This window comes from Labrus mixtus, chromosome 17, assembly GCF_963584025.1.
Source record: "Labrus mixtus chromosome 17, fLabMix1.1, whole genome shotgun sequence".
In the NCBI taxonomy this organism is placed as follows: Eukaryota; Metazoa; Chordata; class Actinopteri; order Labriformes; family Labridae; genus Labrus; species Labrus mixtus.
This window is the reverse complement of record NC_083628.1, coordinates 521,655-534,364: the sequence shown is the minus strand read 5'-3', so window position 1 is coordinate 534,364 and position 12,710 is coordinate 521,655. Positions and strand designations below refer to the sequence as shown.

Below are 12,710 nucleotides of genomic sequence, written 5' to 3'. Positions count from 1 at the left end.
GACTATGCTACTATACCTGATATACGATTATATTACCACAGAGCTCAGATTGAGATCCAGCTTCACCAGCTGCAACATTAAAGAGGACATATCACCCCCTCCTCCACCTTTTCAAACAGTCCCCTCCTCCACCTTTTCAAACAGTCCTCTCCTCCACCTTTTCTAACAGTCCTCTCCTCCACCTTTTCAAACAGTCCTCTCCTCCACCTTTTCAAACAGTCCCCCTTCTCCACCTTTTCAAACAGTCCCCTCCTCCACCTTTTCAAACAGTCCCCCTTCTCCACCTTTTCAAACAGTCCCCTCCTCCATCTTTTCAAACAGTCCCCTCTTCCACCTTTTCTAACAGTCCCCTCCTCCACCTTTTCAAACAGTCCCCTCCTCCACCTTTTCTAACAGTCCCCTCCTCCACCTTTTCTAACAGTCCCCTCCTCCACCTTTTCAAACAGTCCCCCTCCTCCATCTTTTCAAACAGTCCCCTCTTCCACCTTTTCTAACAGTCCCCTCCTCCATCTTTTCAAACAGTCCTCTCCTCCACCTTTTCAAACAGTCCCCTCCTCCACCTTTTCAAACAGTCCCCCTGTGGTCTAAAAGAAACATCTGTGCTTTGGTCAAAATATAACATGAATCAAGCACCAGAGGAGGTTTGTGACCCTGTAGAAACCAGCTCTCTCAGAACGCTCCGTTTTGGTGTGTGTGTCTCTTTAAATGTAATGAAATAAATATATGTTCACAAACACTGACCAGAGAATGTAGGTGGTTTTTAAGCCCCCCCCCCCCCCCCCCCCCCCACACACACACACGGCCGTTTTGGACACCCCTCGGTGTGCCAGATATGAGAGCAGTTATCAGGTCAAACCAACAGGAGACTTTAGACTGCAGTGTCCATTTTAAACACTAGGTGTCAGAGTTTTGCTCCTCTGAAGTGAACTTGTTTTGTTTGTGTCAGACATGTGTTCAAGTAAACACCGCAACAACAGCGACCAGATGAAGGACCTTTTAATGTTTGACAAGAAGGAGAAGGAACACGAGTGGGGAAAAGAGCACAAAGAAGCCTCAGATAAAGAAGAAGCCAACAGCTACATCACCTCCTTCTCCTCCTCCTCCCCCCCCCCCTCCTCCTTCTCCCCCCCCTCCTCCCCCCCCTCCTCCTTCTCCTTCTCCCCCCCCTCCTCCTCTGGACCGTCTGGTACCTGGGACTCGGAGAGAGAGAAATGTGCAGCTGCAGAGGGACGAGAGCCGTTGAAGAGTGAGAGGGAGGAATGTTGTTCTCTGGGGGACATGAAGACCCTCCCTAAGTGTCAGAACAAGCTGGGGCACCTGAGCTTCAGCAGGACGCACACCGTCCTCGTCGATGTAAGTCCCACTGCTCACATCATGTATTTGTTACTTAAAGTTTGAGGTACTGGAAGAGATTAATTGCAATTAAAAAATGTAACAGTTTGACATCCCTAGTTTTAAAGTATACTACGACATGGTCTGGGTGAATACTCGATTCTGATTGGCTGAAGAGTGTCACATGGATGTCCATTAACTTTTGATATATGGAATCCTATGGAAGTCGTACCTTTAGGAGGGCCACTCGATGAGCCCCTCTGGGTTTATTTGGCTCCTCCAGGACATTTCTTTTAAAAGATATCTTTTTTTTTAATTGCTGCAGACGGTATCTAAGATGAGGGTGGGGCTGCCAGTGGCTGTGTTTGCCTGCAGCCAATTTATTTTAATTTGAATTGTTTTGTTTTGTTTTAATGAGTGCTTTGTGAAAGAGGGGCAGATATTATAAGATTAATCTTCTTTCTGCTCCTTTTCATTCAAAATTGAGATTTTATGTTTGTTTGTTTTTCTTAACTTTATTGTTTGTTTGAATGAATTTTTTTTTTAACAAATGAGTAACCATAGCAACTTAACCCTAACCCTAGCCCTTTTCTGCACGTCGGGTGGTTGCCTCCGGAGTCCATTAATTCCTGACTATGATCACATAACGCAAAGTATTGCTCATTCAGGAACCCGAATAAAGAATCTCTGCATCTCACACACACACACACACACACACACACACACACACACACACACACACACACACACACACACACACACACAGGAGTGTATATGCAGTGTTTTCTCCTAACATTATATTAGGGGGACAGCCCCCCCCCCCCCCCTTGAAGGTGAAGTTAATAAAATTTTTATCTTTTTTTAGATTTATTTGTTTTTGGGCTTTTTGTGCCTTTATTGTAGAGATAGGATAGGAGATAGAGTCTGAAATCAGGGACAGAAGTCATTTAAGGATACCTTTCAGCTGTCATTAAAAGTAACGCATCACCAAGATTCCTTCAAGTGTTTGTGTCGGCGTCCGTCTACCTGTAATCTACTCAGGGGAAACACTGATATTTGAACGCAAACAGCCACATTTTTGGGGGTGCCGTTTCTATACTGTGACTGCTGAACGGTTTATAGAGTGAACTGGGTTAGCGTTGATATTCTCGTTATAGCGTCGTAATGATCTAGATATTTCCCGAAGTGCAGATGTGAGAAACGGCTTAAGAATTAAAATCTTTGTTTCCCTTCCCCTCAGACGGACTCCTTCAACAGAGGAGGAGAATTGAGAGCGCAGCACGGCAAAGACACGTGGTTCAGTAACTTTGTGAAAATGCCGTCTTCACCTTCGAGTGTCATGATGACCAGATGGTCTCAAACGGTATGTGTGATGATGTCTGCATGTTAAGAGAAGCGACAGAAAAGGCTGCACACCGAGCTGCACGCGGCCCGTTTAAACATAACCAGCTGTTTCTCCACGTGTGTCCTCTCAGGTGAACAGGTGGCATGAGATCTCCAAGCACCTGAAGTCCATAAAGACGACAGCGAGTGTTCAGGACGTTGAGGTTTGTATGTGGCTTTGGACAAAAAAAAAACATTCACATATTTTGATAAGATATGATCTTAATCGCTTTCAGAGGAACTTTAAATGATGAGCTAAACTCTCTCTCCAGGACGCCATCATCAAATACAACCCGAAGTACAAAGGTCAGTGGTCGTTTGACGCCCTCGCCACCTTTGTGAAGGTCAGTGTCTGCGTTATTCCATCGACAGTTTCGTGTCTGTTTTTTTGATACACTCTATAAATGTAAAATAATCCTGTTTTTGTTTTCCAGCGTGTCCCAGATACTGAAAACTACTTCAGCACCCTGTTTCCAAAGATCGCTGCGTTGGCCCTGAAGCTGCCGCAGTATGTGAAGAAGGTACGAAACTTAACTCCAAATGTTTACTACTACTGAGGGACATGTTCCTCTACTTTTAACCTTGGGCCCTATCTTTTTAAAAGTGACATATCATCCCCCTCCTGCACCTTTTCAAACAGTCCCCTCCTCCACCTTTTCAAATAGTCCTCCTCCTCCACCTTTTCAAATAGTCCCCCTCCTCCATCTTTTCAAACAGTCCCCTCCTGCACCTTTTCAAACAGTCCCCCTCCTCCACCTTTTCAAACAGTCCTCCTCCTCCACCTTTTCAAACAGTCCCCCTCCTCCACCTTTTCAAACAGTCCCCTCCTCAACCTTTTCTAACAGTCCCCTCCTCCACCTTTTCAAACAGTCCCCTCCTCCACCTTTTCAAACAGTCCCCTCCTCCACCTTTTCAAACAGTCCCCTCCTCCACCTTTTCAAACAGTCCTCCTCCTCCACCTTTTCAAACAGTCCCCTCCTCCACCTTTTCAAACAGTCCCCTACTCCACCTTTTCAAACAGTCCCCCTCCTCCACCTTTTCAAACAGTCCCCTCCTCCACCCTTTCAAACAGTCCCCTCCTCCACCTTTTCAAACAGTCCCCTCCTCCACCTTTTCAAACAGTCCTCCTCCTCCACCTTTTCAGTCCCCTCCTCCACCTTTTCAAACAGTCCCCTCCTCCACCTTTTCAAACAGTCCCCCTCCTCCACCTTTTCAAACAGTCCCCTCCTCCACCTTTTCAAACAGTCCCCTCCTCCACCTTTTCAAACAGTCCCCTCCTCCACCTTTTCAAACAGTCCTCCTCCACCTTTTCAAACAGTCCCCCTGTGGTCTAAATGAAACATCTGTGCTGTGCTTTGGTCAAAATATAACATGAATCAAGCACCAGAGGAGGTTTGTGACCCTGTATAAACCAGCTCTCTCAGAACGCTCCGTTTTGGTGTGTGTGTCTCTTTAAATGCAATGACCCCCCCCCCCCTCCTCTGTAGAGAGAATGAAAATGGTGGATCTGCGCTAAAGTTTTGCTCTAGTCTGGGGGTGGAGTCCATGGGTGGAGATACCAGGGGAGGGGAGGGGATTTTTTTTTTTTACCAGAATCCCACTGTGACATCACAAGGAGAGCACATTTGAAACGGAGCATTTTTCTCTGTGTTGTAAGACTTATGCAGACCACAAACAAAGGACTGGATGGTTTATTTCACATTTTGTGGGTCAGTAGACTCTCAGGTTACTCAGATATATGTTCAAAAACACAAAGTGGATTTTTCATAATATGTCTCCTTTAATATCTTTGTGTCTGATTAGCCTTGTGTATCAGCTGCAGAGGAGCGGAGGTGAATTTAGACGCCGTTTCAACGGTTAAAATGAAGGTTTCTCTCTGAGTGGAGCTAGAAACAGCAACTGGAAGAAAAACAAAAACATCCTCTGAGATGATTGTTTCAAAGTCTGTTTTCATGTTTCCAGGCCATCCCGCTGCTGCAGGCGGGACATCCTGCGTCCATCACTCTGTCGCAGGTTCAGATATCCTGCCTGCTCGCCAACGCCTTTTTCTGCACGTTCCCTCATCGCAACACGATCGATCCAAACGCAGAGTACCACAACTACCCCACCATTAACTTCAACAGGTGAGGAAACGTGGCAACACCTTCACAAACCTTAAATACTGCTTTCCCTCTGTGTCCCGTCCGTGTTTAAACGCTTCAGTCTCATTCTGCTCACAGTCTGTTCGGAGGCTGGTCCGAACGCAAGAAGGAAAAGCTGAGAGCCATCATGCATTACTTCAACGTGATGACGGATGAGAGTGAGTTTAACCTTCTCTTCCTTCCTGTTTGTGAGACACACGAGTGACGCTTGTCGATGTTTTTTTTTGCAGAGATCAAACCAAGAGGGCTGGTGACGTTTGAGCGCCATGTCCTCAGACACTCAGAGATACCCAACTGGTCAAGGTAAACGTGAAGATCGTTTTTTAAATCTCAAGTTTCATCGCTCAGACTAAACCTGAAATGCTGTGTTGCAATCACCTTCTGCATTCACATTTAGGCAAGGCAAGATTATTTATGCTTTATCAAAAGCATCATCACAGAGGAAAAAAAAAAAAGAAACATTAAAATGAAAAAGTTTAAAAATCACTGAAATTATTAAAACTGAAGATATGTTCAAATAAAAATAATTCAAATGAAATTAATTGAAATAAAGTAAAAATATAAAAAGAGTTAAAAGTTACAGTGCAGAGTTAAAATTTAAAATCTTATTAAAGCTGTTTAATGAAAGGCAGCTGTAAACAGATGTGTCTTCAACCTGGATTTAAAAGAGTTGAGAGTTTCAGCAGACCTGCAGTTTTCTGGGAGTTTGATCCAGATATAAGGAGCATAGAAACTGAACGCTGCTTCTCCATGTTTGGTTCTGACTCTGGGGACAGAGAGCAGACCTGTCCCAGACCACCTGAGCGGTCTGGATGGTTCATAATTAATCAGAAGGTCACTAATGTATTTTGGCCCTAAACCAGTTGTTGTGTTTTTATTGTAGCTGTAACTCGCTATAACTCATCTGTCAACGTGTTTTTATCGTAGCTGTAACTAGCTTTAACTCGTCTGTCGTCGTGTGTTTTAATCGTAGCTGTAACTCGCTCTTACTCGTCTGTCGTCGTGTTTTTTTATCGTAGCTGTAACCCGCTCTAACTCGTCTGTCGTCTTTTGTTTTAAACGTAGCTGTAACTTGCTGTAACTCGTCTGTCGTCATGTTTTTATCGTAGCTGTAACTCGCTCTAACTCGTCTGTCGTCTTTTGTTTTAATCGTAGCTGTAACTTGCTGTAACTCGTCTGTCGTCATGTTTTTATCGTAGCTGTAACTCGCTCTAACTCGTCTGTCGTCTTTTGTTTTTATCGTAGCTGTAACTCGCTCTTACTCGTCTGTCGTCATGTTTTTATCGTAGCTGTAACTCGCTCTAACTCGTCTGTCGTCTTTTGTTTTTATCGTAGCTGTAACTCGCTCTTACTCGTCTGTCGTCATGTTTTTATCGTAGCTGTAACTCGCTCTTACTCGTCTGTCGTCATGTTTTTATCGTAGCTGTAACTCGCTGTAACTCGTCTGTCGTCTTTTGTTTTTATCGTAGCTGTAACTCGCTCTTACTCGTCTGTCGTCATGTTTTTATCGTAGCTGTAACTCGCTCTTACTCGTCTGTCGCCGTGTGTTTTTATCGTAGCTGTAACTCGCTCTTACTCGTCTGTCGTCGTGTGTTTTTATTGTAGCTGTAACTCGCTCTTACTCGTCTGTCGCCGTGTGTTTTTATTGTAGCTGTAACTCGCTCTTACTCGTCTGTCGTCGTGTGTTTTTATTGTAGCTGTAACTCGCTCTTACTCGTCTGTCGCCGTGTGTTTTTATCGTAGCTGTAACTCGCTGTAACTCGTCTGTCGTCATGTTTTTATCGCAGCTGTAACTCGCTGTAACTCGTCTGTCGTCATGTTTTTATCGCAGCTGTAACTCGCTCTAACTCGTCTGTCGTCGTGTGTTTTTATCGTAGCTGTAACTCGCTCTAACTCGTCTGTCGTCTTTTGTTTTAATCGTAGCTGTAACTCGCTTTAACTCGTCTGTCGTCGTGTGTTTTAATCGTAGCTGTAACTCGCTCTAACTCGTCTGTCGTCGTGTGTTTTTATCGTAGCTGTAACTCGCTCTTACTCGTCTGTCGTCGTGTTTTTATCGTAGCTGTAACTCGCTCTTACTCGTCTGTCGTCGTGTGTTTTTATTGTAGCTGTAACTCGCTATAATTCATCTGTCAACGTGTTTTATCGTAGCTGTAACTAGCTTTAACTCGTCTGTCGTCGTGTGTTTTAATCGTAGCTGTAACTCGCTCTTACTCGTCTGTCGTCGTGTTTTTTTATCGTAGCTGTAACTCGCTCTAACTCGTCTGTCGTCTTTTGTTTTTATTGTAGCTGTAACTCGCTCTAACTCGTTTGTCGTTGTGTTTTTATCGTAGCTGTAACCCGCTCTTACTCGTCTGTCGTCATGTTTTTATCGTAGCTGTAACTCGCTCTTACTCGTCTGTTTGTCATGTGTTTTTATCGTAGCTGTAACTCGCTCTAACTCGTCTGTTGTCATGTGTTTTTATCGTAGCTGTAACTCGCTCTAACTCGTCTGTTGTCATGTGTTTTTATCGTAGCTGTAACTCGCTGTAACTCGTCTGTCGTCATGTTTTTATCGTAGCTGTAACTAGCTGTAACTCGTCTGTTGTCATGTGTTTTTATCGTAGCTGTAACTCGCTGTAACTCGTCTGTTGTCATGTGTTTTTTTCGTAGCTGTAACTCGCTCTAACTCGTCTGTTGTCATGTGTTTTTATCGTAGCTGTAACCCGCTCTTACTCGTCTGTCGTCATGTTTTTATCGTAGCTGTAACTCGCTGTAACTCGTCTGTTGTCATGTGTTTTTATCGTAGCTGTAACTCGCTCTAACTCGTCTGTTGTCATGTGTTTTTATCGTAGCTGTAACTCGCTGTAACTCGTCTGTCGTCATGTTTTTATCGTAGCTGTAACTAGCTGTAACTCGTCTGTTGTCATGTGTTTTTATCGTAGCTGTAACTCGCTGTAACTCGTCTGTCGTCGTGTTTTTATCGTAGCTGTAACTCACTCTTACTCGTTTGTCGTTGTGTTTTTATCGTAGCTGTAACTCGCTCTTACTCGTCTGTCGTCGTGTTTTTATCGTAGCTGTAACTCGCTCTAACTCGTCTGTTGTCATGTGTTTTTATCGTAGCTGTAACTCGCTGTAACTCGTCTGTCGTCATGTTTTTATCGTAGCTGTAACTCGCTATAACTCGTCTGTCGTCATGTGTTTTTATCGTAGCTGTAACTCGCTCCAACTCGTCTGTCGTGTGTTTTTATCGTAGCTGTAACTCGCTATAACTCGTCTCGTCGTGTGTTTTTATCGTTGCCGTAACTCGCTGTAACTCGTCTGTCGTCGTGTTTTTATCGTAGCTGTAACTCGCTCTTACTCGTCTGTCGTCGTGTTTTTATCGTAGCTGTAACTCGCTCTTACTCGTCTGTCGCTGTGTGTTTTTATTGTAGCTGTAACTCGCTGTAACTCGTCTGTCGTCATGTTTTTATCGTAGCTGTAAGGAGACGATGCCCAAACTCCACGTCACGTCAGAAGGCAGCATCGAGACTGAAGGGACAGGTATGCTTCAGGTGAGAACAAACCCAAAGAAACATCTTGACGTCCTTGTGATTTCCTCCAGAATAAAAACCAAACGTGAATCTTTCTTCTATGTTCAGGTGGATTTCGCCTCAAGCTGGATCGGTGGAGGCGTCCTGGGATCCGGTTTGGTTCAGGAGGAGATTTTGTTCCTGATGAATCCGGAGCTGATCGTGTCCCGACTCTTCACGGAGAAACTCGCAGACAACGAGTGTCTCATCGTTACAGGTCGGCGCGTAATGAACCGCTAATCGACAGAAATGAAATCATGATTTTTATCTCAGAGGGGGACGTATTCCTCCGTCACCATGAGCACTAACCGCCGAGTTTATTTGGACTGACGTTTCTGTTTCAGGCTCTCAGCAGTTCAGCCGTTCCTCTGGTTTTAGTGACACGTTTGAGTGGGCGGGGCCTCACGAAGACAACCTCAAAAGGTGCAGTATGACCTCTTGTTCATTTCATTTCATCCGAATGAATTCGGTTCCCTTGCATGAAGTTTTTTTGATGTTTTGCAGAGACGAGTGGCAGCGTCTGCAGAGACAGATTTTAGCCATCGACGCGCTTCACTTCAGACAAGGACGTGATCAGTACACCATGGGTAAAGTCACACGAGAACTCAACAAGGTGCGTCGGCAATGTGGCGTTCTTAGATTTGATGGTTTTAAATCGCTGTAATCATTGTGACATCAGATTTTAGTTCAAATTAAAATATCAGCTTCAGATGCTCTGTCACTTCAGTATGATACAAGCAAAAAAAACATTGTTTCCTGTTTCTAAACGGCTCAACATTTATTTGGTTATTAGCCGTGATGTCATAACCATCTCAGGTAGACTGACCACGACCTACCTGAGTGTAGAACGATGGTTTGTGCTCCAGAAGAAACGAGTTTGTCTGATATCAACCTCGTTTTAAGAACACGATTTATTCACGATACCGGGGCAGAGAACCACATTACCCACGATTCTAGCGTGTCACAGCGATGTCTCTGATTGGTGGAGCTTGCTGTTGCCATGGCAATGTTTCCCGCCCCTCTCGCGCCGTATGTGAATGCATAGATTCGCTAGCAGGCTAGCTAGTTAGCTAGCTAACAGTAAATGTACTAATGATCTTGTGATGCTGCAGTGAATGTAGTTTATATATATTCAACACAAACTACAACGTAGTTCAACACCTGTATGAGCAGTATAAACACGATAACGACGATCAAAGTTACATTTAAGAAGAGGTTTCATTTGCAATGGATTGTGGGATTTGTAGTTCTTGGACTCCGTATACAGTCTTGTACCTTTCGCCTATATCTCAGTTTTTTAATGACGTTTTGGCGCCGATTGAATTTTTTTTTTTTTTTACAGTCATGAGTTTTTGGGTAGCTGGTTGTCATGGTAACAGGCACCAAAGGATTTTTGGTGAAATGTCAATGGAGGATTTAAACGGGGAAATTTACTTCTGAGGTCTCTGTTTTTGAGCTCTATTACCATGGTAACAAAAAAAGAAGTCCGTCCCAGGCAGCTGATTATGGGTATATTTGGGATCTTTGAGTCAGTCTTAAACAGATCAAATCACTTATTGACAATTGAGTAAAGATAAAAAACATAAAAAGATCAGAACACAACACTTTGTTAGTCCGTGTCTCGATACCGTCTGACTCGTGTCTCTCTCACCTCAAAGCTTGTGGCTCCTTCTAAAGACATGTGAACACAAATGTCCGCTTACAGGAGTCGAATGTTTTAACATCTGTGGTTTTCCTTTTTACATGTTTTCCGTCTGCTCCCTGAAGGCATACTGCGGATTTAGAGGCGACGGACCGAACGAGCCGGACATCGCCACGGGCAAGTGGGGCTGTGGAGCTTTCAATGGAGACCCCCAACTCAAAGGTACCTCGATCCTTTGTAATGTTCTTATCAATCATCAATGAATCGTTAGTCCATCGATTCTGCAGAACTGATGTTGAGCTTTCGGTCTCCCTTATCGTCCAGCTGTGATCCAGCTGATGGCGGCGGCGAGGGCGAGGAGGGGGCTGGCCTTCTTCACCTTTCATGACAACAAACTGAAGCGAGACCTGACTCAGATTCACAACCTGCTGGTCAAAGAGGAAACCACAGTCGGTGAGAGTTTTACAAAGTCCACCACCAGGGGGCTCAATCAAAACAAAAACAAGAAGACGACGTCGAGGCTGGTGGGGAATCATGGGAGTGATTCTCTCCGCTGTTTTGGTTTCATGCTGGAGCTCAAGGGCGACATCTGCTGGATCAAAAAGTCGCACATTCTGCATTTAATGTTTTTTCTACATTTTGAATTTCTCTTCACAGGGATGCTGTACGGCGTTCTGGCGGATTTCTGTGAGGCTCTTCAGGCGTCCGGCAGAGCTCAACTGGATCTCTTTGCCTTCATCAGAAACATCCTGAAACCATCCCGGAGCCAGCTGTGAGGACGCCATCACGTCAAATCTAACAGAAATGTTCTAAACAAAAATCAAGAATTTAATTTCGAAGTGTTTTATAAATGTTGTCCTTTTTAATTTTTTTCTTTTTTATCTTTATTTCATGTTCGACTTAAATAAATCCCAGGACCTGGAAACACAAAAACCAAGAACTAAGACCTGGTTGTAAAGGTGGAAGAATAACCTTTTGTTGTTGTTGTTGTTAATGATTTAGAGCATTCCCTGCTTTTTTAATACACTAACGAATTATCAGACTACCTTTGCAAATGAAACGAGACGATGCAGATGATTAAACACAAACTGTTAAAGCACCATCGTCTTTATTTTCATCAAACAAACATTCAACAATTTAAGAAAATAAATACATCCTTCAGATCTCACATCACGTATAATCCGTCATCGCAGGCGTGATTCTTAGTTATTGAAGTCAAACTTTTATTTCAAGTAATCTGTTTGATTTGGCACAAACGGAGTCGATGACAGCGAGGAGGCAGGACGGTGAGAAAACAGACGAGGAGGAGGAGGTAAATTAGAATATGGACTGAAGGATGGAGGGGTGTGTGAACTTCAAATGCAGACATATGAGATGATTAAAATTGAGATAAACAACACCTGGTCTTCATAGAGTCACGACCGACTCTACCACTGAGCCACAGCTGCCCGTAGAGACTGAAATGATAAAGGTATCTTACTATCTGATCATTAAGGAAACATGTTGAAGTGCTGGCTTCTCTGACAACAATGCAGCAGCCAGTATGTCCTCCTTCTAACTTTAGATTCTGCTCCTGAATGATCTGGATTTGTTTGGACCAGAGAAGGTAGATGCATTTTGAATTTCCCTCGGGATCAATCTATCTATCATCTTTTAAGGCTTTTGAAAAAAGCTCTGAGACTTATTTAAACTGGTTGAAGAGGAGGATATGTCATCTTGAAAACTTTGTTGTTTGTGCACAATGAACGGACAACACATCTTTAATTGGAGCTTCAGGCTTTGTCGAGCAGCTTACTCAAAGAAAGGCTGGGCATGAAGACCTCACGCCGTGGTTAACCCCTCATGAAAGCCGGGCAAATTGTTTTCCCTTGTTTCCATATTTCTATGTGAATGGAAAGTTTCTTCTGGTCTAAGTTGCACGAATCTTCAGATCTCGGTAAGAACTTGATCAAGCTTTGTTGTTAAAAAAAAATGTAACTTCCTTTTAATGCGTTGAGTATTCCTTTCAACATGTACTTTCTTTGCCCAACAAAATATTTAAAGCAAAAGATCAATGAATTAAGACAGATATTCGTCCAGCAGGTGATCGTGTACATGATTCAGGAGGTTGTGCAGAGCGCAGCAGGTCGACACTAAAATTCACATAAAATCAAGAAAAAAACAACAAGCTAACACTCTTTGTCTTTAAAATCAAAATTTTGCATAAATCCAAAAATTCAAGCAGGTTCATTTATTTTCTTCTAAAACAGAGTGTCCATCGCTGTGAACACGAGGTTTCCGTGGTAACAGTGTCAGCGGTCAGTAAGTCATTGTGCATTTAGTTTGATTGCCTGAGAACAATCTGATATGTGGATAAAAAAAATGTAAAAACATCTGCAGGTTGGATGTGTGTGTGTGTGTGTGTGTGTGTGTGTGTGTGTGTGTGTGTGTGTGTGTGTGTGTGTGTGTGTGTGTGTGTGTTGGAGGATAGAGAAAGATGTTTTTCAAACTTTTCCTGAGAAAGCTTCCAGATCGAACGCCGTGTCCAGTAAACGCTGCAGCTCGCTCAGGTGAGTTTGTTTGTTTCCCGTAGCCGGAGCTGCCGCGGGCTCCCGACCAGCATACCTACAGAGTAAAAAAAACAAAACAATCAGAGACGAAGGACACGAGAGAGGAAGAGGCAGG

General features: G+C 43.7%; 2 protein-coding genes across 4 annotated transcripts in view; one reads left to right on the top strand and one right to left on the bottom strand.

Moving 5' to 3' along the window:
• Positions 1 to 11,214, top strand: part of pargl (poly (ADP-ribose) glycohydrolase, like) — an 11,784-nt gene extending 570 nt beyond the window's left edge. The window contains exons 3-18 of one of the 2 annotated variants that reach the window (XM_061060880.1): positions 947 to 1,353; positions 2,573 to 2,695; positions 2,808 to 2,879; positions 2,988 to 3,059; positions 3,150 to 3,236; positions 4,678 to 4,838; positions 4,935 to 5,014; positions 5,087 to 5,159; positions 8,311 to 8,386; positions 8,474 to 8,621; positions 8,749 to 8,827; positions 8,909 to 9,017; positions 10,172 to 10,268; positions 10,371 to 10,499; positions 10,704 to 10,818; positions 10,962 to 11,214. In XM_061060880.1, coding sequence (XP_060916863.1) covers positions 947 to 1,353; positions 2,573 to 2,695; positions 2,808 to 2,879; positions 2,988 to 3,059; positions 3,150 to 3,236; positions 4,678 to 4,838; positions 4,935 to 5,014; positions 5,087 to 5,159; positions 8,311 to 8,386; positions 8,474 to 8,621; positions 8,749 to 8,827; positions 8,909 to 9,017; positions 10,172 to 10,268; positions 10,371 to 10,499; positions 10,704 to 10,818; positions 10,962 to 11,040 — 1,907 coding nt within the window. In that variant the 3' untranslated portion in view covers positions 11,041 to 11,214. Of the gene's footprint in view, positions 1 to 946; positions 1,354 to 2,572; positions 2,696 to 2,807; positions 2,880 to 2,987; positions 3,060 to 3,149; positions 3,237 to 4,677; positions 4,839 to 4,934; positions 5,015 to 5,086; positions 5,160 to 8,310; positions 8,387 to 8,473; positions 8,622 to 8,748; positions 8,828 to 8,908; positions 9,018 to 10,171; positions 10,269 to 10,370; positions 10,500 to 10,703 lie in introns of both variants that reach the window. The other variant, XM_061060881.1, reaches the window with a different exon arrangement.
• Positions 11,138 to 12,710, bottom strand: part of ogdhb (oxoglutarate dehydrogenase b) — a 21,985-nt gene continuing 20,412 nt past the window's right edge. Inside the window, exons 23-24 of one of the 2 annotated variants that reach the window (XM_061060870.1) lie at positions 12,536 to 12,650; positions 11,138 to 11,503 (exon numbers count right to left, since the gene is read on the bottom strand). In XM_061060870.1, the coding sequence (XP_060916853.1) occupies positions 11,474 to 11,503; positions 12,536 to 12,650 (145 nt within the window). In that variant the 3' untranslated portion in view covers positions 11,138 to 11,473. Of the gene's footprint in view, positions 12,651 to 12,710 lie in introns of both variants that reach the window. The other variant, XM_061060871.1, reaches the window with a different exon arrangement.